The following is a 24831-nucleotide window of genomic DNA, read 5'->3' on the forward strand; positions in this document are numbered from 1 at the left end:
AGTAATGAGTTGGTTTTGGGACTATATTGTATAAGTGGGCAGAGTTCGCTTGATGAAGTCTTTGCCAAATGTAGCATCAACTCTCTGATTGAGCTGGAGCTGAAGAGCAGCTGCCGTTGCTGCTCTCTGATGGCGGGCAATTCGTATTACCACTGAAAAGCAACAACCGGCAAATACATTTGTAAACGTCTTCAAAGCCAAATTGAAGAACAGAAGAAGGCACAAGCCAGACGGAGCGCCTGGCGTCACGCTTGGCCAAACTTGGCCTGGCTTAGCCGCCTCCTGCCCACATTTCGCGTTATAATTGCTCGAAATGGCTTCTACTTATAATTACAGTAGTTTGTTTGCTGTCTGCTGTTGCCACATTTTGTTTTGGTTGCCGTTGTTTTTGCTCCTCTTTAGCCAACAAACTTGGCACCGCAAGTTCAACAAATGCCAGCAGTCGTGGCTGTCTGGTTGTTGGCTTTAATTGTGAGTGTCTTTGTTTTGATTTGCTGGTAAGGTCGGCTTAAATATGAGACACACATAAGCGGATTTACGCCAAGGGGTAGCAATGACATAAACACACACACACACACGCACACACGCACACAGATTGACAAACACCCACTCGAATGCTGATAGTTTTATGTTTGCAGCTGAAGAACGAGCTAACGGAGCAACACTTTTTCAAATTTGTGAACAATGCCTGGTCGCGTGTCACACTGCGGCTCCCAGTGGCAACAGCAACAACAACAACAACAACAACAACAACAACAACAATGGGTATGGCAAGTGTAACTGATTTGCCAGCGGGTCGCATCTAGGGCTGCTTTCAGTAGTAAGCCACTCCCAATTGACCGCCGCCCGCCGGCACACGCCCACAGTATAAACAACTCAATTTGAATGCATTTAACCGCGTAATTGAGGCACGTGTTGGACGCTACGCGTGCGCTATTTGTGGCTAAAGCAACCCGGGGTGCTATCCACCGCCCGCCCTCCGCTCCATCCCCTTTCACCCTGCGCCGTTAAGCACGCCAAATTGCAAACCAATTGGCAAGCAACTGGTCGGCCCTGTAATATGCCTCGAATGCCAATGCCCAACCGCCCGTCCGTCTGTCCATCCGTCCGTCCGTCCGTCCGCGCAGCGCTGCACTGAAATTAGTGCGTAAATGTTTTCTCACCAAATAAAAAGGCCCAGCTCCCATTGTCGGGCCGAAGTTTGGCTTTGTGCCCCATTTCGTTGCGCTTGCCGGCGAATTAGCTGCGAATTATTCGGGCAGATGACGAGCCACGGACACGCGTTTCATTTACGTTCAATTCGCAATGCTTTTCACGCTGCCTTGTTGGCTCTACCACTTGACAGGTAGCTTGGCTAAACGATGATGAATTGCGGCCTGTGTAAATGCGTTGTGCTCGTTGGCCTCGTGTCGCCTGCGTCTAAAATAAAAAATTAAAAAGAGGAAGCAGAGCTAAATGGGGCTAAATGCCAGCGGAACTTCCCCCTCAAAGTATGCTATACAAAATTTAAATCGTAATCCATGAGCTCCATTCCTTGATTAAGTGTCACTGCTCTAAGTTGTTCTGACACTCTCTTTCCCTCTCTGACACTCTCTTTCCCTCTCTGTCTCTCTCTCTCCCTCTCTCTATCTATCTATCTGTCGTACTCTCTGTCTTTCTTTAGCTTTGTCTCACCCTCTTTCTCACTTTTCATCTCACTGTCTGTCCCATTCTCTATCTCACTGTATCTCCGTGTTTTTCTTTTTTATAAGGTCCCCATATATACTATCATATATACCCATTATCTAATTCCATGCTTCCTTTTAGCACTTAATTTTTTAATCTAACCATAGTTCTAAAAATTCTAGTTCTATTAATTCTGCCTATCCATTGTTCTTCATTCCTAGATTGTTAATTAATTCTTGATCAATATTTATTATTGTGAAGATTAATCTCTAAATATTTTATTAAATCATTACAAAATGAATAAAAAATGCTCCCTCTGTCCCATTTCTGGCTGATTTTTATTAAGTCGTCTAAAAATATAACATGATTTTCAAATCTGTAAATATATATAAAAATATTTCATATATATTAAAAAAAAAAAAACATTTAAAATATAAAATTGAAAATATAAAACATACTTATTTTTGCTCAATTTCACATTATTTACTTCGATCTTTTCTTTCACTCCCTCTCCCTTACTCTCTTACCCTCTCTCTCTTATTCGCTTTCTCTCTCTTTCTCTCTCTCTCCCTCCTTTCCATCTTTCCTCTGTCAGTTAATCGACCATTAAAATATTTGATGTAATTTTCAGCACAAAGGCAGTTTACAGTTTTATTGCCCATTTCAAATACTAATAGCAATTGTCTGTGGCAGCAACAATATTATTGCCGCACTAAACTCCGTATGGCAGCAACACCAACACCAACAGCAACAGCAACAACAGCAGCAACAACAATGTAAAAGTGTTACACCAGAGTTCTTTACCAGCTTCAATATTACATGAGCACAAATTGCAATTTAATCCACAGATGTCAGCATTGCGCTCAGTGCCTGACACAGTTCCTAGCCATCCATAGCCCTTTTTTTTCTGCGTTTTCGTATTCCTTATCATACAGCTCCGTGAGTGCACGTGGCAAGCGCAACCCCGAGTCGATCTCGAGCTGAGCTGAGCTGAAAGCGTCCCACACGCGTGTCAAGTTGAAAAATGGTATTAAAGTCACATTGACAATCATCAAAATGTGATTCGCTTGCAAACAACAATGCCAACTGGGGTGGCTCAATCGCTCCGCAGCGTCGCGTCGCTTGACTCAAGACACATGTGGCAGGCGCTCGGGCGCTCCCCGGTGACGCTTTAGCGTATACTCTTGCCTCATCCTACGGCGGCCTCATCATCAAACGCGCTCGGAAAATCTGTCATATAGCCTGGCCAAAGTGCCTCTTGGGAGCTTGTTTATGTCAAGCGCGGGTCATAATTTATATGGTCGCACATATGCAAGCATTTCGGGTGTGTGTGTGTGGGCTAGTGGGCGTGTGGGCGTGGCATGGCAGTTAAATTTTAATTGTCGCGCATCTCTCGCTGACTGCCAGCCCACAAATAGCGAACTAAATGAACTAAACTAAGTCTCGCGTTGATCTACCACTCCCAATTAGACAATCCACTTGCCGCCAGCCGAGCTTCACTCGGCGCTCCACTTTACTCGTTTATCTGGCCGACGTTAGCGTCTCAGGCATCCGCTCATCCGCGAAATTGTCGTCAACGTTAGCGTCAACGTCAGCGTCGTCGCAGTCCGCGGCAATCCAAATTCAATTAAACAAACACAATAAGTTTCGATAAAGCTGTGCTGATAAGCACAGCAAACTAAATATTCGCATAAAATTTACTACATTCAAAGAGAGAGAGACCGAGAGAGAGAGAGTGAGTGAGACAGAGTGAGAGTTTGGGTGTGACAAAACATGTATAAGGGGCGGACTGTAGAAAAGTCAATGGTGCAGATTAAATGTTGCTCATGCTGCCAACACAAGGACACACACGCACACACACACACACATACATATATAGATATTCACGCACACACATACTCCGAATGAAGTATGCGTAATCTGCAGCAATTCAGGCGCAAAAAAAGGTTCTCGTAAAATACGTAAACAAAGCAGAACAAAATAAAATAATAAGAAGGCAGCAAATTGGAATCCAAAATAAGTCCTATAAAATAAAATTCAAAGTAGTTTAGGCAAAAGACCTAAAAACACTCACAGAGAGTGAGAAACAGAGACAAGCACAGAGACTGAGACAGCGAGAGAGGCTCGGGCACAACAACTTAATTGTGTGAGTGTCGCATTTTGATTCTGCAATGAGTTTGAGCCAGAATCAAGTGAAGCATTTGCTGGAGAGTGGGCAACTGTCAGTTGCCTTTGCTAGTTGGTGGTGCAAAGTGCTTAAATGGGATTTGCTTTATTATGGCGGGCATTGGAAAGCAATTGTCTTGGATTTGCGTTTTGGGCGTTCGTCATTCCGGATACGGCGCAACTGTAAGGGTAACTCCACGCCGTGGACTGGGGCTAAGTATGCCTTTAAGTGGGCAGGCGTCTCGTTAATTTATCGTTTCGCTGATTTGTTTGCGAGTGAGAAGATGTTTTGTGGGCGTCTTACTCGATATGCGACAATAAATTGTATTTAGTGAACTGAAATATACATTGTAAAAATTCTTAGTGCTGTTTTCTAGGCAGGTGTCTCGATGTAATCTAATAATATATTTGGTTTAATTATTTACACATATTAAAGCCAACAGTTAGCATACCTAACTACATCCACCCATCATAATTTAAATGAATTTCTTCCTCTTGCTCAACTGGCAAGTAGAATAAGCCGCACTCCAGTCGCAGCGTAAGTTGCTGCAGCTAAAATTAGAGTTTAATCGTATGCAAATGGAGCTTGTTTGCTCCCGTTCGCATTCGCATTCGCATTTTGGAGAATTTAGTGTGGAATCGCTGGCATGTCTGCAGCTGAATAATTTATTGGCTCACATTTACAGAAATTAACATGCTCACACACACACATATACGCAAAGGCGCTCATGGCTGCGGGTTCATGCATAATATGCATAAGTATGTGTGTGTGTGTGTGTATACGTCAAATAGGATTTTCGACTAATTGCAAAGTACTTAAGCAAAGCTTAAAACAAATGTAAAAGCAAATTTTTAATAAATTATTTATGCAAATGTCCCTTGCCGGAAGGAAATAAGCAAAAAAAAAAAAAAAAAAAAGTGTTATCCTCGACCTTCTAGCAGAGGGCGTTGCCATTGCTGCCCGCAAATGCAATCAGATGTGCGAAATTTAGTTACAGCCAACGCACATCGGATGCGAGTCGCGTGTCGCGTGGCTTTTCACACAGAGCTCAGCCTTTCTGGGGAGGGGCCGTAATAGATATTAAAGGATTTCCGACATATCCTTGCTCAGTGACTGCGCCGCTTGCTTTGCTTTGTTTTGTTTGTCTGTTTGTTTACATCGAGTCGCTGTCAACGGCACTCGGAGTCGGTCCGCATCCGCATCCGTCTGGGCATTCAGATCGGCAGCCGGCTCCTGGAGCTGGCCATGCATGGATTTCTGTTTCAATTATGCTGCCCACCAATCAAACAGGCAGCAGAGCCCAGCAGCCCCTGCCGTGGGCCGTGAGTAGTTATTATAATATCAATGGGCGCGAGGTGTGAAAGCCCGTGAATTTATTCATTCGCCTGTCTCTGTTTTGACAACTTCGCCTCGTCCGGCGATATATGTATGCCCGTCATTGTATCACGCAAATCGGATTAAGATATTTCGTATTCGTTTGCCACATAATTGAATAGCCAGGAGTGCGTGTATCTGTGTGTGTGTGTCAGTCTGTGTGTGTGTGTGCTTGAGCTGCACACGCAGTAAATGAGAAGCAAATTTAAAATTTTACACTTGACTTAGCATTGTTGTCCTGTCATTTCACACGCTTGCCAGAGATTCCTCACAGTATGTCACACTCTCTCTCTGTCTTTCTCTCTCTCTCCCTCTTTATTTGTGTGTGCGCCACAGCGATAAATTGTTTTTCACCCCCCGATCATACACATTCATAAGCTCGAGTTTTCTTTGGTATTATTTAAAATCTTTATTTTGCTCACATTTTATATGTATTTCAATTTCAATTTCAATTTTGGTTTTTCAATTTTGATTTTTGATTTTGCTTGCCACTTAAATGCTAACATAGCGTTACATACTCATACATACTTAGTATCATAATAATTACATACTCATAATTTGTAATTCGATAAAGTAATTATAAGGGGGTAGATATGTCAAACATTGACTGGGCAACATCATTGGGCTTCGTTGGCTACGAATGGCAATATAATACACGAACTATTTACAGGCGGGAGACTGACTAAACAACACTTAAAGCAGTTTCATATTTACAATGCGTCGGGCCGTCGCGCCTCGGGGGCGGCGTCCTTGGCTCGCTTTTCGAAGATTTGCAACAAACGCTGTTGCATCTTGCAATTTTATGAGTGGGAGTGGCTCAAGTGGTGGGCGCCCAGGGGGTGGAAGTAGGGCCCGTACGGCGGATAGGGCACGGCGTGCGGATAGAGCAGGCTGCTGGCATACGCGCCGGGCCCAAACGATCCACCAGTGGGCGGCGGCAGCGTCGGGCTGTTCACATCCATGCCCGGATTTTGTTTCTTCCACTTGGTGCGTCGATTCTGGAACCAGATCTTCACCTGCAAATCGCAACGAAAATACTAAAACTCAGCAAAGAGTCCCATGACAGCAGTCAAGGTAAGGAAATGCTCACCTGCGTCTCAGTCAGGCTCAGGCTGAGCGCCAAGTTCAAGCGCTCGCACACGCTCAAATAGCGCGTTGTCTTGAACTTGTTCTCCAGTGAAACCAGCTGCTCGTAGGTGAAGGCGGTGCGCGCCCTGCGCGGCTTGGACCCACCGCCGCCGCCACCGCTGCCTGACTTGCCATCGCCATTGCGACTGCCGCCTTTCTTGGAGTCGGTCTCGCTGCTGGGATCGTCTATGTCGCTGCCATCGTCGCACATGTCATCGTGATCCATGTCATTGAGATCCTGAGCTGCAAGCGCAAGAGAATAGAAAAAGTTGAAATACAAAATAGTTTTTTTTTTAGTGTTCATTCCTTTTGCATGGCGAGAGCTTCATCAATCAACTGAGCTGACCCCTTGGGGCCGGGCGTGATTTGCAAATGGAAATCAATCACTGCGCATCGCTGTAAATTAATTGGAATCTTGGGCACATGCTGCCGCACATGTGTATATGGGCGGTCCAGTTGGGAACGCGCAATTGATTGCAGTGATGCGGCAATCAAAATTCAATTAACGCACGCCAACCACTGTCCAGGGCATATCGATTACCCAGCTGAGTCCGTCTGAGGCTTATATAGTCATAAAAATATATACCAACTACTGATTGGGTCAGTCATTATTATTGTGTGGCATAACAAACGATGTAACTTTGCTCAATATAAGGGAGAGCGAGATATATATATAGAGACAGAGAGAGAGAGAGAGAGATAGAGTGGAACTCGGCTATTCTCAGTGAGAAAGGCGCTTCGCGGAAACGGTGCTGCAAAATGCATACGTCTGGTAATTGGTCAACATGATTGGCCATGTTTGCATGTAATTAGCCTGGCCGTGACTGCATAGCAGAGGCAGAGCCAGAGCCACAGACATCGCGCGCCAATTAAACAGAAAATTAACATGAACGCTTCATTTAATATTTAACGATTTTACTGACCGCCGACTCTGTCTGTCTGCCCTTTCAAATGCAAATGGCTCGAATGTCGCCTGTCGCAATGGTAATGGGCTGTGGAGTGTTTGCAGCCACTTTGATATGCATTAATGGCACATTAGATGCCCGAATATCATCATCATCATCATGAGCATCATCAGCATCATCAGCATCATCAATACCCATTGAACGGCTCCGACGAGTGACGCTGACCACAATTGGTTTGAGTCAATTGAATTAACTGGCCCGTGGGGCGGCACTCCACCAGACGCTTAATGCGTCGGCAAACAGACGCGAAAAAGTCGAAAGGTCTGCGCAGACGATGCGAATGGGGTTGAGGTGGAGGTTGCAATTGAGGATGGGGCTGGCGCCCTATAAACAGCCAGCCACAACCGCAGCTGGTTAATAAGCGCTGCCCGAGCTGGCTGGTATGCCGACGCGCTTTTCTAATTAGGGTAACTAGCCGTCCAGTCGGTGGAACAAGGCATATACGTGTTGTCTGGCAACCGTTTGGATGAAGAGTCACCAAAAGGGTTATGTTGAATATGCAACGACATTTAAAATGTTCTATTTATGCTATACCAATTCGAAATAAGAATTAAAAATAAAATATACATTTGTATTATAAGTAGATACAAATTCCAGTTAAAATGTGCTTGATTTCATGTAAATATTATATGCATAAATATATATTAATTAATATACTAAATTCTTGGGAAATTTGCTGAATATACATAAGGAATATATTTTCAGATAATTTTATATGTGGCACACCCTTAATATGCGTGCAAACGTTGCTCTGTCGCAATTAGCTAGAGAGTCAGGCTCGTTTATTATATCTCTGCTCATTTAACAGTACTTTCATTTACATTTACAGCTCTTGTTTACTCTTCCGAGGTACTCCAAATGTCAAGGCTGGCTGCTCTCAAGTAAGTGCAGCTGCTTATTATAGTAGCAAAAGCACATATAAGTAATTTTCATGTTATGCCATAACATTAAAGATAAGACTAACATGGCTGAGCAGAAAAAAACAGGAATGGATGTACACCGACTCATATACTCTATGCCCAAATTGCAGGCAAGGATCAGAGAGCTAATCAGAATGAAATTGATATAAAAAGCAAAGCGTAAGAAAGCTAAGAAAGAATTTCCAAGAACTAAATCTGTTATACGCTAATTACAATGTTAAGAATAAGATATTTTATTCGATAATATTATGTAATATTATTTTAAAAATATTTTTCAAATAAAATATGTAACTTAAAAGTATGAGAAATAATAAAATACACAATTTTCTGTAAATTCGTTATACTCCTGGATTATACCACAAGTATATCTTATAGAATATGTAATATTATTATACATTAGCTAGGGCTAGAATATACCACAGTATACAATATATATATTATATATACATATATGTATTTATATATCTCTTTGCCTGTAAAAGTTCCAATCCAAGATAATTTACATAGACTAAACCCTAACTGTCTAAACTCAATTGCGTCTCTCTTTCTAGCTTTAACAAAAGGAGAAAACTTTAACATACTTTGTAAGGGTATAGGGAGCATATAAAAAAGTCTCCATGACAACCTATAATTTTAAGCCATAATCTTAATTATGAAATCTGAGTGTTAATTACCAGACACACATGAACGCATACACACACACACACACACACACACACACACACAGAGACTCGGCAGACAAAATGGCTTTTAAATTTGGATTCGAGCACTTTTGGGTTTCGGGCGGTTTCATTGTCGCAATCATTATAATCGCATACGCTTGGCCAATGCGACCCCGGGGAGCATTTGTCGTCTCATTTTGCCATTTTCATAAAATAATAAATGAGTTGCTGATGACGGATATAAAAAGCCGAGCCGAGACTACGAAAATTGTCGCCTAACTTTACAGAGCTCACAGACACGCACACAAATCTGCAAAGCTCCCCAGAGCGCCAGCAGCCAGGAGTCGGCGACCAGCAATATACACCAATACATGAATACAAAGTACGTTATATACACACACACACACACACACATTTATATTTATACGTATATAGAGATGCATTGGCGTGTGCCATGCGTGCGAGCGAGAGCGCTAGCCTGAGCGCCAAATTGAGTGCTGAAAAGAATAAAAGTTTTCGCAGCCATTTTACTTTCTCGGGGGTTGGTTGCCAGCCGCAGCAGTTTCACTCCCCCTGCCAGCTGGCAGCGAGCAGGGCATGGCCACCCACAGTTAAATGTTGCCACATAACCATTTTATTCGACCCAACCCCAGACAGCAAGTACATCCCCGCCATGCTCTGTGAGCCCACTTAGTTATCGCATGTTTTTTCATATGACTTTTGGGGCGCATTTTTTGTGCTGCTCGAGCATAATGCTAGAGTGTGTTTCTGTGTGTGTGAGTGTGTATGTGTGTGTAGATATGGTAAATTTCTAGCTATCCATGTTGCTATCCATGTTGTTTTTATTTTCTCCTCTGCCTCTGTGCCCGCCTGTGTTTTGTATTGTGGCTTTCAGCGCTGCTTTTAGTGCATTTGCTAGTTGTGTGCTTTGGCTGAGTTTTGTTTTGCATTTTAAATGATATGCAAATTGCTGTGCGCCCAGTGGCCGGCGACCCCAGCGAATGGCGCCTTAGAGAATTGAGCGCTGACAAATGCAGCGTATGCGTAATATATGTAAATTATTAAACGTCATGCACACACAATGCATCCGCTGTGATCCGATAAGATAGAGCGAAAGGGAGAGAAAGAGCGAGAGAGAGAGAGGGAGTAGTGGGTGGGGTGGGAATGAGTGAGGCTGTCATAAAATCCAATTAGTTGCAAAGACAAAAGGCCACATAATTACGCTAATATAGAGTGAAGCGACCAGCAGCAGCATTAGCACCTCCCAGCTCATAAAATTAAGTGTCTGATAGGGCAGGCACTCTGTGTGTGTGTGTGAGTGTGTATTTGCATGTTGCCGGGACAGAGCCATTGAAGCGGCTAATGAATGTGCGGTAATTAAGTACCTTGCTAATTAATGACTACAGCATCACCAGGCAACAATCGTTGAATCGCAGCACGCAAACAGTGCGTATGCGTAATGTGAACAGTCAAGTCGTCCGACGCCCGTTCGTCAGTCCGTCTGCCTTTGTTACTGCTGCTGCTGTCCCTTTGCTGTAAACTTCAGCTGACTGAACAGACGGCCAACAACAATGGCACGCACACGAACACTGACACGACCAGCTACATAATCATTGCCAGCATCATTATCCTGGTTGCGTTCCTCCCCTTTCCTCGTCGTCCGCCCTGCTGTCGCCGCCGGCGCTTGGGGTCGTTGGCGCGGCCATTCAGTCTGTTTTATTAGCAGTTATGTTCGAGTACTGCGGCGCCACACCCAACAGCAGCCACCTCCACGTCCGGCGCCATTGATGAAGCTAATTGTGTTTTATTAACACAAACACAAATACACAAACAGCAAACAGTCACACGAACAGCCAACAACAACACACAAACACTAGCAGCAGCAGCAGCAGCAGCAGCAGCAGCAATGGCCGATAATTTGTTGCTGATAATGATGTTGTTGTTGTTGTTATTATTGTTGTTGCTGTTGTGCTCTGCGCCATTTTCACTGTTGATAATTTCGTACATAAGCGCTTACCGAAGTGGCCAATAAAGCGAGTGGCTTGTTTGTGTGCGTGCGTGTGTGTGTGTGTGTATGTGGGTGTAAATGCGCGTGTAAATGTGAGTGCAACCAGCACTTTGGGCAAACTAAATGACTGACAAGCTGTGTATTCTCATTGTCAGTTGTCGCTAACATTGATTAAAGATAAACAATGGAACATTTCCAGCTATCAAAACTTTTCATTTTGATTGACTTTAGATTTTAGGGCATTCGATGCGAAATATGACTATTTACAATATAAAATATTATATCTTTTGTTGACTTGTGCAGAACTAGTCAAGAGTCTCCTAATGCTCGTAGCTTAAAAAGCTGATACAAATTTCTTTTTAGTTTAATTGAAAGTTTAGCTGAATTGAAGCTAATTTGTATTCAACGCTAAGGTCAGAAATTCTATCTGATTCCCAAATATGTACGAAATTTCGTCACATCAGTTTTAATATATCTAAATTTTCCCATGATTTTCATTGAATTTTATTACCTTCAACTGATGTGAAAAAATGTAAAATATATACAAAAAATATATTTTAAATAATACTAATATATTTTGAATAATTGATTATTCGGGTTCTCAATTTCCCAGTAGGAAATTATGTATTATGAAATTTAGTTTCATTGTAGTTTTGCATCAGTAAAGCCTTTATATCTACGCTATTTAGTAGATATATTAAATAAGTTCTGCGAAATTTGATTGTTTCGACTTTTAACATCAATGAAAGCAACTGTAGATTGAAAATTTTTAGAATTTTCCAAATTTTGTATTAGCTTGCAGTGATGTTTGGATACAAATTAAATATATATCAACTTTGTTAATTACTCTTCGTCTTTTTAGTTATTTATAAAACGCAATATGAAGCAATTGTTATATACATATTTTTTTGTTCTGTTGTAAACATAAATCTTTCAAATATTTAATAGTTGCATTTATAAGGGAAAACCTAATCTTTTCCGCTTTTAACAAATCTAAGAGTAATTTTCGGGGACATTTAAAACAGTTTATTAACCTCAACTGATGTGAGATAAGAAAAAATGAATACAAAATTTAATAATATGCCATTCGCATACTCAATCATTAGAGGCAACGAACAGCATTATGAATTTTCCGTCTATTTTGAGGTTTGCCATTTATATTTGCTTAGCTCATAGCTTAGCACTTAATCGTAGTTATTTCTCTGCACATTCTCTATTCATAGTCATAATCACATTATGAGCATTGTGCAAACAAAGCGTTTCACCAATTGCAAGACTTGACTTTTTCCGTGTCCTGCGTGACGAGCAGGATACGGAAATGCTTCCCTTTCGGATGCTCTCGTTCTACCTATCTACTTTGTTTTCAACGTTTATTTTGGCGCTTTGCCGCAGCTTAGCAGTTCTGCTCTGATGATGCTTTATCCGAGCACACACCGCCCCCAGCCCCCAGCCCCACACAGATCCTATTGCCAAGTTCACCACACAACTTCAATCAAATTTGCAAATTTTTATTTGAGGAATTTCTTTGGAGCGAGCGAAGCATGAAAATCAATTAATTTTCAGCAAAATGTTAGCCAACAGCTAGCAGAGGCAAAAAAAAGAAAAAAGTGAAAAAAGTAGAGTAAAAATGGAAGAAAAATAAAAAATTAAAATGAGAGCAGCCCAATACAGGGGCTGCACAAAATCTGGCAAAAAGAAATATCGCAAAATTCCACACAGCAATTGCTTTTCCCAATTAAAACATCAATCAATCAATTAAAACAAATTCCATGCAAAATCCCCACTTGAATATGAGTGCAGATTTCAGTCTAAACAAGTTTTGTACCTCGCTCGCATTGTTTGCACACTTGTTTACCCGGCGAATATGCTCAATGCATATATATATATATATAGGTATATATATGTGTGTGTGTATACATGTATGTATAACTGCTTTCGTAGTACCAACGAACGAACAGGGTCTACGTGACTTACGGACGAAAACAGGCAAAACAAAATCTCTGCTCGTTCAAAATGGCAACTTTACCTCACCTTCTCTCTCTCTCTCTCTCACTCTCTCTCTGTGTGTGTGTGTGGGTGGGTATAAAAAGTAACAAAATCAAAACATTCCAAAAGCTACAGGCGGCAGTTTAAATACAACCCGCCCACCCACTCAATTGCACGGAGGACGGTCGAATAAAGTTGGCTGTTTGGAATAACAAGTGGAGGCAAGTGGAAAACGTTTTGCCGCTTCCGCAGCCCAACTACACGCACACATGCATGTGTGTGATATGTACATATGTGTGTACGTGTTTAGGCGGGATGCTGTGCACAAGATTCCAATCAGAGGCAACCAGACAGAGCAATGCTGCTTGCTCATTGAGCTACCTGCTAGCCAGACACTCACCAGACATGTCCTCGCTGTGCTCGTCGTCCAGGTGATCGTGCATGTCCTCATCCCGATCGTAGCTCCATTGGCGCGGATGCCCGAAAGGTGGCGCTGTCGCTGGCAATTTGTTGCCCGTGAACTTGTTGGGGTCCAGGATGTTCTCCACGGAGAAGGCGAGCCGTTTGGTGGCCTCTCTGTCGCTGGCTCCACTGGTGGAGGCGGTGCTCGCACTGTTCGCGCCATTCGGCACGGAGCGCGTCAGATCCACTGGGCAGACCTGATTAAAGAGCAGGAGTGGAGAAGGACAGGCAAAGCTGAGCACGGAAATACCCGGGGATAGCCAGTGTGAGAGACTTACCGACGGCGTGCTGTGCGATCCGGAGCCATCATTGCTGTCCTCGTCGTTGCCATCCACATTGAGCTCTTCGCTGGTGTCGCTGCGCGCATAATTAGCGGCCGCAATCTGGCGAGATGTGGCCGCCGCCGCAGCAGCCGCTGCCGCCAGGCCGCCCAGCTGTATTCTGAAACCGTAATCACTCAAGTCGCGGCCAGGGGGCGAGACGGAGGCGGAGCTGGTCGAGGCGGCGGTGGATGTGCTGGGCGCTTGGCTTTGGCTGGAGCGCGCGGCAACCGCGGCCACCAGCTTAATCCGCTCCAGATCCATCTCATTGGCGGATGTCGGACTAATGCTGCCCATCCCTGGATGCGGCCCGGCGCCCAAGTGCTGCTGCATTGCCTGTGGCGGCGGTGGCGGTGGCTGTGGATGCTGTGGATGCTGGGGCGGTGCTGCGAGAGCTGTATGCGAAGGATTTGCTGGTGCTGCGGTGTTGCCCGGGGGCGAATCCCTTTGCGGCTCGGAATGTGTCGTCTGGCAGCTGCCGGAGCCAGCGCCTGTGCCTGTGCCAGTGCTGGGTGATGTGGGTGGCGACAGTGGCGATGTGGCTGGCGAGGGTGGTGCAGTGGTGTTGCTGGCATTGGCTATCGCTGCAGGTGCTCGCAGATGGAACACAGCGGCTGCTGCATGATGCGGATGTGAGTGAGCTGAATGGTGGTGATGGTGGTGCATGTGCTGCTGCTGCTGCTGCTGTTGCTGTTGCTGCTGGTGGTGGTGGTGCTGCGCGGCAGCGGCTAGAAACTGTGGGTTCTGCAGCAGGTGCGGGTGCTGCTGCAGCAGTGCGGCATGTGGATGCTGCAATGGCTCCGGCCGTGCCAAGTGACGCACTGCACTCAGCTCCAGCAGTTTGCGCTGCTGCGCTGGCAATGGGAAGACGCCGACGCTGACGCCCGAGGCGGGCGGCGACTGTGAGCGGCGCACGTTGCTCTTGTTGTTGTTGGCCATGTTATTGTTGTTGTTGTTGTTATTATTGTTGTTGTTGGTCTTCTCCTTGTCGACATCTTCTTGAGTGGGCGTCAGGCGGCTGAGCATTCCCGCACTCTCGCTGCTCATCTGCTTCAAGCGCTCAATGGAGTAGCGCAGGTCCTGCTCCTGCTTGGCCGCTTGTCCACTGGCGGCTATGATAAACTTGGGCAACTTGGCCACGGGCGCGCTGATGGATGTGCTGGCGCTGGTCGCAGTGCTGGACACCGACACCAGCTCGGCGCCCCCATTGCCGCCCACGTTGGCCAGATCGGGCGAGGTGTTTGACTTGGGCGAGTCCGGATTCGAATTGGGACTCATCAGGCCGCCGACGGCCGTGGGCTGTGCCCCAATGCTATCGCTAGGCTTTTGCACTGGTGACTGCAGCATCACCATATCGCACTTGTCTCTGGGCACTTTATCACACTGGATGAGTTCACTTGAGCACTGTCTATTTGGCTATTCAGCTATTCACCTATTCACAATTGCGATTCACTATTCACTATTCACTGATAATTGACTTCACTTGCTCTGTTCGCTCTGTCCGCGCCGTGGTGTTGTCACCTTGATTGCAGCCAATCGACTGTCACTGATGCCGGCGCGTATCTCTCAATATCTGCAGCTGATGCTGTGATGCTGCCGATGCTATTAGTTCTTATTGCTGTTGTTGTTGTTGCTGTTGTTGTTGTACTTTTACGCTTATCGCATTGCTTTTGAGCGTAATCCGCGCGTGCGACACTCTGCTCGCAGCCGGGGCTGAAACGGAAATGGAAATGGAAATGGTAATGGGAATGTCAATAGTATTGCTCGACAGAATGTTTGAGGGTTGCTGCTGCCCGCTCGCTGTCGCTGTCGCTGTCGCTGCCGTTGTCGCAGTCACTGTCGAGTGAATCTTGAGTCCAGATGCTGTGGCTGTGGCTGTGACTGTGACTGTGGCTGTGGCTGCCGCTGGCCCGTGGCAAGTCAACTAAATGGAAAGTGAACAAATCTGTTGCGGCGTCTGTTGAGCTCGTTGCTCGTCGTGTTGGCTGCCTGCTGGTGGTGGTGGTTGCTTTGAGTGGATCGCCAGTGCGCTCATATGCTCTCCTGCTGCTGCTGCTGCTGATGCTGCTCTCTTTGTATGTGCTGCACACGCCCCCAGCTGATAGTTTGAGTGAGTTGCGTGATTTGAGTGAACTGGCTCCTCCCTCGCGCCATGCTCCGGCTGGACCTAATCTCGGCTAGCATCTAATGATTTAATTTGCCTTGTCCTCGTTAGCAAGCGTAATGGTCTGTTCCTAGGTCTCGCCAGCACTGAGCATACCCACCCAAGTGCCCACATACGCAAGCTATCTTGCTCTTCTCCAGCTGCCCTCCATCAACTCAATCGCTCACCCTCTCTCTCTCGCTCTCTCTCACTCTCTAATACACATACACGCACGGGGATATAAGCTGCTGCCCAGCTTTACGTAGTTTTTGCATTTCGTCTCCCCCCCACCTCAGTTCAATTGCCATCCAAATATGCGATCGAGGATGTGAGTAATTGTCAAATTATTTAGCGCAAAAATTGTTTGCCTTTGCGCTTCGTTGGCTTCGAAATGGATCTCAGCTTTTTATATTTCAAATGTGCGCTGTTTTATAAATGTATATGTATGTATGTACATATATATATATATATATATATATTTTTTTTTGTTCGTCCCTGTGTTGTTGTTTTTTTGCTTATGCCTGGTTTGTTCTTAGTCATATATGCATGAATGCTTTGTGCTCTTGTGGCTGGCAACCGAGAGCCCAGCCAATGCCAGCCAGCAGCAGCCGCAGGCAAAAGTATTCCGCTTGCCAATTTTTACAAGGCCTAATTGAATTTATGCTGCATTCTAGTGGCTAATCAGTTTGTTAATTAGTTGTTAATAATTGTTAGTAATTGTAAATAATAAAAGTCGCTTCTTGTTAATTTTGACAAACAACTAAAAGTCCATCGCTCGACTCGTCGACTCTTGACGTCGAGTTGATGCTTTTTTCCTTGTAAAACTCAAAGCTATCAGCAGTCGCCCATGTTTGCTTGACTCTCGCTCAAGCTGGCCTTTACCCTACTCACTCTATCTCTCTTTCTCTCTTGCTGTCTCTCTCTCTCTGTGTTTTACTCTCTCTCTTTGTATGTGTGCGTGTGAGTTTCGCTTCTCAGTTTACAGAATGGTTTAAATTGAACAAAAATTTATATGCGCTTTGCACAGACAATTTAATATCGCATCCAATTTGCGGTTTATACGCATCGTAGCAGCGGCCCGCACGGACATCAAGTGGGTGTGGAAAAGGCAGAAGAAGAAGTAGCAGAGACTGAGCAGTACATACATATAGAGAGGCAGTGAGAGAGAGAGAGAGAGAGCGAGCGAGAGAGTGAGAGACTGAATGAGTGAGTGAGCTAAAGAATAAAAGAGAGCGATGCATGTATAGAAGGAGAAGGCAGCAGCTAAGTGGATAGCCTGCTGATAGCCTGGTTGGTTAGTGGCCGTGCCCATGGTCGTGGGTTTGAGCGCACAATGGGGCGTATAAGTGACATCGTTAAGTGGACGCAGGACAGCGAGGATGCTGCTTAATGAACTTCAACGGCATGCCCTCCACACAGTTGCTCATAGTCCGATCCTCCCAGTGTGTGCTGTCCCTCCGGCACTCCGTCGACTTCTCGGCTGACGGCATTTCCTTACTTCTGCTCGTTCCATTGACTTTGTCGTTGCTTCAACTTCAGCTTCTTCTTCTTCACCTTCTTCATATTCCAGCTTCTTTCATTTTATTTTATTTATTTTTTTTTTTTGCGGGGCCAACGCTGGCGGAGCTGGGCGCTCGTTAGCGCTACTCGGCTTCGCTCCTCTATAATTAACCACAAAATGAGGGGAGATGGCATTCTTAATGAGCAGCTTGTTATGCCATTTTCGTTTTAATTACTTTTAAGATGCTTGTTACCAACACCAGTGCGGCAGCTCAGCGCTGTAATTGGTCCATTGATGAAGCTGACTGTAACATATACATGTGTATGCGTACATGTGTGTATGTATGTGTGTGTGTGTGTGTGGCACACTGTGCAAATTGGCTGTGCGTTTTGCTTAGTTTACTTGAGAAGGCAACGGGCAAAGCAGCTTTTGATGCTTCGCCAGCCAAGCGTGGCCGGAAAGTAGGCTACAGCAATGGCAAGGGCTTTCGTTTGCCAATGCACACGTCATTTTGTGACAGTGTATTAAGCGCTTTACCCTTTTACATGCAAAATTAAATGATGCGCATACGCACGGTAAAACCGCAAATTATTTTAATTGCCTGTCTCGTCATTATTCATTATTTAAGTGCGCCCAAACAGACGATATCACACACACGCACACACACGTGTGTGGGTGTGTGTATGTAAAATGTTATGTACACCCCACACACACGCACATACACACAAACGATTTGGGCGGCCCGCCAGACACACACAAGCCGCTGTTTACATAGACATGAAACTTTTGCGCGAAAAATTGCCGACGCTTTCCACAGCTGCTGCACACGTATCACTTTCTCGCTCTCGCTCCCTCTCTCTCTCTCTGATTGTCTTTGTCTTTGTCTCTGGCCCTGCTGCTGTCTTTGTTGCACCTCGGCCGTGATATTGCCATCTCACTCGCACATTTAATTAGTGAAAATAAGTATTAAATGAGCAGCTCTTGTTAAAATAAATAGTGCATGCAAAGGCAGGCAGCAGTTGCGTCTCCCCACAGCCCCACAGCCCCACTGCCCAGACGCCCTTTGCACTGGCTTTCAACAAGCTTTCGAAAGATTTACAGCTAATTAAAAGGCGAATGTGCATAAGGAAAATCGATAATCGGCGCAAAGCTGCTGACCTCGCGACAAGCGAGCAATTAAAAAAAAAAAAAGAGGAGAAAATTACAATTGCGGTCAGACGCGTAATTATGCGCTAATTGAATTATTTTCCATTTATTCGCGGCTTTTGTTCCGTGTGCAATTCTCGTTGTTCGCCAATTTTCGTGGGCCTAAATTGCACGAATTTATTGCATATTTGAGTATTTGTATATTTAATGATGTGCACTGTCCAGGTGCGAGCGAGATGCCAAGCTCGCCGCCAGCCTCTCACTCTCATGTTTGGCCTCTCTGTTTATTCGGCCATTTTGTTGTTTGCACTCCACTTGCCGAGCGCCCCACGTTAATTTGTTTGACTAATTAAACTAATGAGCGTTCAAAGTTAATACATAAATTAGTCAGCCAGTTGAGCCATCCCAGCTGCCAGCAGCGGGCAGTGGACAGTGGGCAGTTGGGCAGCTGGGAGTGGGAGTGGCTTATCGAGCAGCGGCAGCAGCTGTGTGTTGACTAAGCTTATTGCAATTTTGATTACGGTTTTCCAATTAATTGCCTATGGCTTTGCGGCTAAAGGATTTATAACTCTGTTATGGCAAATAAATATACGATATATTGATAAATATTTGACAACATACAATATTTGACAGCATACATACAATTAATTTACTGAAATTTTAAATAATATATATTTTTAGAAAAAAAAAAAACACAAGTAATATTTCAAAGTCAACCATTTTAACTGATTTATTATTCTATACATATATTACTTATAAGAAAATATTATAAAAATATAAAATATATATATATATATATATATATATATATATATATATATATATATATATATATATAACATTCTAATAAATATTTATAAGAAAATATGTAGAATATATATTATTATATACTAAATTAATATCTATTTACATAAACTACATTAAGAATCTCACATCGTCCTATAACAGAGACTTCTTTAATATTATTACGTTTTCAATATTTGAACATATAAAAGAAAATATTCTCTGGAGTCTTATACATAACAAGATAATTATCCTCTTTGTAGTCAGCTATAGCTTTATCCTACTGCATAAATTTATACATATACATAAACATGTATTTGTGTAGATAACATATCTATCGACCTCTCCAGCTCGAGGATAACAGATACTGCTGCTGTTGCCCGAAGCATTTACAGGCACATTAAATATGCTGCGCTAATTCCTCCATCAATTTGCAGCTCATTTCATATGCCAGCGTATTTGGCCGGGTTTCGTACGTGCGAAAACCCAAACGCTGGCCAGATTGCCGCCGGCTTATGTGTCGGACGGGCCAAGCGCCTAGATGGCCGAAACTAGTTTGCATTCAGCCTGTAATTAGAAAATTTCCATGCTGCACGTGCTGCGTGGCGCGCTGGTGAAATGAAAACAAAAACAGAAACGTGCTAATTGCAAATTAATTATGCACGATATTGAATTTGCACTAAACGCAAAGCGAAATGTGCCGAACCCAGCCAGACCAAATGGTCAGAAATGGCGAGCGCAGCTCGTACAAGACAAGAAAAAAGGCGCTAAGTGGCTCCGACGACGTGATTTGCATGAAATGCAATTAGATTTTAGGCAAATGAGTGCCGCCAGCTTCGTGCTAGTCGGCGTCGGTGTTGTTTTGTGGGTGGTGCGCTAATGGCTGACACACTTAAGCAGCAGCAGCAGCATCTGTAGTAGAAGAGGCAACAGCAACAACAACAACAAGCGCTTGCGCTGTCGCTGAAACAGAAGCAGAAGCAGAAGCAGCAGCGACGCAGACAGCAGCAGAGGAAGCCGCATATAAACAGCTAAAGTGTTAATTGCCATAAATGCTTGTCATTGTAGCGGTAAACGACAGTAGATATTTGCCACGCTGCTACTGCGCCAGCGCCCACACACACAAACACACACATATATACTCACGCACATTGCGACAAGAGCTTTCCATGAAGCTGAGCCGCGCACGTCTGAGCATTGCACTCAAATGAAGGAAATGAACTGCTAAATTATGCACGCGATTTAACCCTCATTTCGTTGGCCACACTCTGGCACCCGCACGACCACAGCCCACACCCCGTTATGCCCCGCTATGCCGCTCTCGGCGCAGGCGCGCTCACGCGCTGGCTCTCATCTCGCCAAACTCACTCAAAGGCCGTCTGCTGGCCACGCCCCCAGCGACCGGTAGCGGCAACAGCCAATGAGCGTCGCTCGAATTTGAGCGACTCGTCGTGCGCTCAGTTTGCCAAGTGACTTTTTCCAATATGGCCGCCAGCTGCGCTCACTCGCTCGAGCGCTGAGTGGAAGAGCGTGTGGGAGAGAGAGAGAGAGAGAGGGACAGTGCATGATGAGTGTGAGCGGCGCTCTCGCTGTGGCCTCGCATGGAACTATTTCAGACTTTTGCACCTTTTATTTGGCCATTTGTGTGTAATTTCGGAAAATGTTGGCGACATTATTCCCGCCCGCCCGCCTCGCCAGCATCTGGCAGTGGGTCTGGGTCTGGGCTTGGGCTTGGGGTCGCACGCTTAAGTGTCCTCGAGGGTACTTACTTCGTTAGCAGAAGTTTCTCGCCTCGTTCCATTGTTGTTGCGGTGGCTGCTGTTGCTGCTCTTGTCGTTTTGCGGATATGTCTCTTATTTTCATAACTGTAAATTGCTTTAGATATTAAGTCTGCTGTGCTGACTGCATGGCTTGGAGGCGGGCCATGGGTCGCTGAGTTACATCGTTGACAGCTGTGTACTGGGAGAGTGCGTTTTTCTAATAAACCTCTTGATGCCAGAACATTACGACAAGTTCTATGAGCATTTGTAGTTGTACGCACACACCTAAATATATATGTATGTATGTATGTATATGTATGTAATAGTATGTCAGCATAGCTGCGTGGGCTTTTTGTGGCAGCTGCTTAACAAAGTTTGTTTGCTCCTGATATCCTACCATATACCTCAGGCTCTATTACGAAATAGATTTACATTTTGGCTAGGCGAACTTATTAGCCAAACAACAGCATTGATACCGTCCAAGAATCTCTGCAAATATAGTACATTAACTTAATCCCCATCATAATATACGACTGCAGGGCGTTTCCTATATAACTCGAGTCGAAACGAATGCGTAAATACCCAAAACAAACGCGAAAATAAAGATTTTTAATATGCGCAAAATTGAGACATAAATTAAAGACACATAATGCTCATTAAAAGGCCGTAAACGATGAACACACAGCCTCAAAGTGAAGCACGAATGAATAAAGAGAACGGACAGACAAGCAACATGCAAACACATATACACATACACACATTCATTATGGGGGCCTGCGACATTTGGCAGCAGATCAAAGAGCAATGGGTAGCTACATTTGCTCATAATTTAATCGTTTCGAAATCTGAAATTAATTCATTTCGAAGCCGACTGCTTAGTCAAATCAAAATAAACTACGCGCAACGGCAACAGCCGCAGCAGCAGCAGCAGAGCAGAGCACGCAAATGCTAATTGGCAAAGTGAGAACGAGAGAGAGAGAGAGAGAGAGAGAGAGAGCAGCAGAGTGTGAGAGCCAGACAGAGGGCGAGAGAGTATGGCAAAAAGAGGAACGAGTCAGCCACCCACAGTGGCGGCGCTAAGTAGGCGGCGCATGGAAAAACGGCATTGAGAGAGAGAGAGAGAGAGAGAGAGAGAGAGAGTGCCAGAAAGAGACGGGGCAATTGTGTCACATTTTTTACTGCGCGCGCAATTTAAGTTGAAATTTATGAATGTGCCCCATGAAAAACAAAAGCAGAAGAGAAAGACACAAGAAGAAGAAGAAGAAGAATATGAGCAAATATGCACAGCGCAATGTGTTAAACGGCACATGTTATTTAAAAGCGTCTTAAATATTTGATTATTATTTTACTTTGGCATATATTTTAGTTGGAGTAGGCAGAGAGCCGAGCAGAGCTCAGCCCATTTGTCTTCGCTCAAGCGTGCAATATTTTTGGCATAAAGAAATTTGTTAATTTGTTTTTGGCTGTGAAATTAATGATAAAGAGCGAAAACACATACACACACACATACAATCACACACGCATACTTAGTCAGCTGCAAAACAAAGCAATAAACTACCAATATAAATAAAATACTTTTGTCTGCATGTGTGCCTGTCTGTGTGTGTGTGTGTATGTGTGTGAGTGTGAGTGTATCTGTGTGCTGCACAATACATGCGCATCAAATATTTAGCAATGCTCACACGAGCTTAGATTGCATAATGCATATTTCATGAATGTTTTCGTGTTCAGCTCTTTTTTTTTTTCTGCTCCATCCACAAAGCAGCGCCACAAAAAGTGTTGAAAATAAAAATAATGCGAGGCGCTGCGCTAAAAAAATCCATTTTAAAGGCAATGCGGCAACAAAAGCAGGAGGCGGCACTACAATAACAACAGCCAAGAGTCAACAGCCACAGCCACAGTAACATCAACAACAACAACAACAACAATCCTTACAAATATTGTGTACTGGCAACAATGTACCAAAAGCGAAAAGTCGCCTTCATTGTTGCACGTCAGGATTTAGGATTTGAGCCGCTGCTCGCCTTGTTTGGCTTTCCGCCTGACTGCCTCGCTGATTCTCTGCCAGCACAGCAGCCAATCCAGGCTCTCCAGCCGCAGCTCCATCCATGATGATTCATCATTCGATTTCGTGATTTGTTTATTTGCACGTTTGACAAGTCCCATTAGACGAAAACTCAATCGCTGCTTGGCCGACTGCCTCGCATCATCGACTGTCCATGGCCATAAATAATCCATTCTCAAATCAAACACACTCACGACTGAAATTTCGTTATGAGGGCATCTGTATTAATGATTTGGCATTGTTTCCGTGTCCCAAAGGTGTGAATGGCCCAGTAAGGTAAATAAATATTAAATAAGTGAGCTCCGAAATGCGTAAAGCTCATTGTGCTGCAAGTAATTTCAGCTTATTAGCTTTAACATAATCTATTTGAATTTGTATTATTTATATTCAAGTAATTGTGAAAGTGAAACTAAACTGAGAACCAATTAGAATTGACTTTAGACAGAATTAAACATCTTGCTCAAATAATTGTGCATCATGGAGTATACTTAAAAGCTGGTGGATTTTCTTGACGTATATACATATATATATACATACACTCAGTCACAAAAGTATTTGTCTTTAGAGTCCCCATATATATGCTCATTTTTGCTTCATTTTAAAAGTGAAATCAATTCTTTTTCCATAACATGAGTTAAATTTAATATTTATCCAACTGAATGTAACATAATTTTATATATGTACCTGGTTGCATATAACGTTCAATTGATCTCTTCATTAATTAATAAAAAATTGTAGAGTAATAATTTTGTTTATTTTTATTTTGTTAATAATGAAAATATAAATATGCATTTATTCGACTCTTTGAGCTCGCATTATCTTATATTATACTTCTATTCAAGTGAGCAACTCTTCGATCGCGTCGCTTCATCAAATAGTCTACATTATTCACCTGCTTTTCTTCTCTCGCCTGTCATTCAAATTGATGTTTCACTTTTTTATGACAACAATAAGAAAACAACTTCCTTTGATAAGTTCATAAAGTATGAGCAGCACCCTAAAACTTGTTGTCTGCCACAACGTGCTGCCAATAGGCCGTGACTGTGACTGCGAATGGGAAGGGGTGGGTAAACGGGGCTGCCAATGCTGCATAAATGTCAGTGTCATGTGTCAAGATGCGCCCCAAAAGCTTGGGGCTGCCCTTTTTATAGAAATTAAATGACTTTAGACAAAATATGAAACATAAACTCAACACTTCAATAACGAACGGGAACAATGTGTCGGGCTGCAGAAGGGAGCAACAACAACAACAACATCATTAAATGAGACTCGTTTTCTCTCTCTCTCTCTCTCTTTCGCACTGTCTCTTTTTTTGATCATGAATCGCAGGCCACATTTGTGGCTGAGCAAAGTCTTTTTAACACTTTCGCTGCGACAATGCGGCGACGGCAGTCGAGTTGTTAACATATTTTTAGTGTCATCTTAAAAATGTAAATTGTCGTAATCGTAAATTAATTTCATGGCCCATAAAAATGCAGCACAGCAGCCAGCCAAAGGAAACAAGAATCTCATCGATATCTGTTTGTGTGTGTTTGCTTTAAAATAAAATTGATTCAGATATGGATACATATGTCTCTCGCCAATCAGACGAGCATCAGTTGGCTGAGCCGTTCGTCAATTGCAATGCGCGTTGTAAAAAAGCAAATGAATTTATTTAAATTTGACAAAATAAATATGCGTGTACCACATTGTTGCCAGCGCCAAATGAATGTGACACGATTCATGTAAAATGTAGAAATATACATTAAAAAGTCATAAAAACATTATATTCAGCTG

At 43.8% G+C, this 24831-nt stretch overlaps 1 protein-coding gene across 1 annotated transcript; it reads right to left on the reverse strand.

Annotated features, from left to right (window-relative positions):
* Nucleotides 1-5650: 5650 nt before the first annotated feature.
* slou (homeodomain transcription factor slouch) lies at nt 5651-15561 on the reverse strand. The gene is made up of 4 exons (XM_018098161.3): nt 13616-15561; nt 13276-13534; nt 6297-6577; nt 5651-6222 (listed from the first exon to the last, which is right to left on the reverse strand). The coding sequence occupies exons 1-4, from the start codon at nt 15008-15010 to the stop codon at nt 6007-6009; spliced, it is 2151 nt and encodes a 716-aa protein (XP_017953650.1). The 5' UTR covers nt 15011-15561; the 3' UTR covers nt 5651-6006.
* Between the last annotated feature and the right edge of the window lie 9270 nt (nt 15562-24831).

This window comes from Drosophila navojoa, chromosome 2 (genome assembly GCF_054131105.1).
Source record: "Drosophila navojoa isolate 15081-1374.11 chromosome 2, UAZ_NAV_1.0, whole genome shotgun sequence".
NCBI lineage: Eukaryota > Metazoa > Arthropoda > Insecta > Diptera > Drosophilidae > Drosophila > Drosophila navojoa.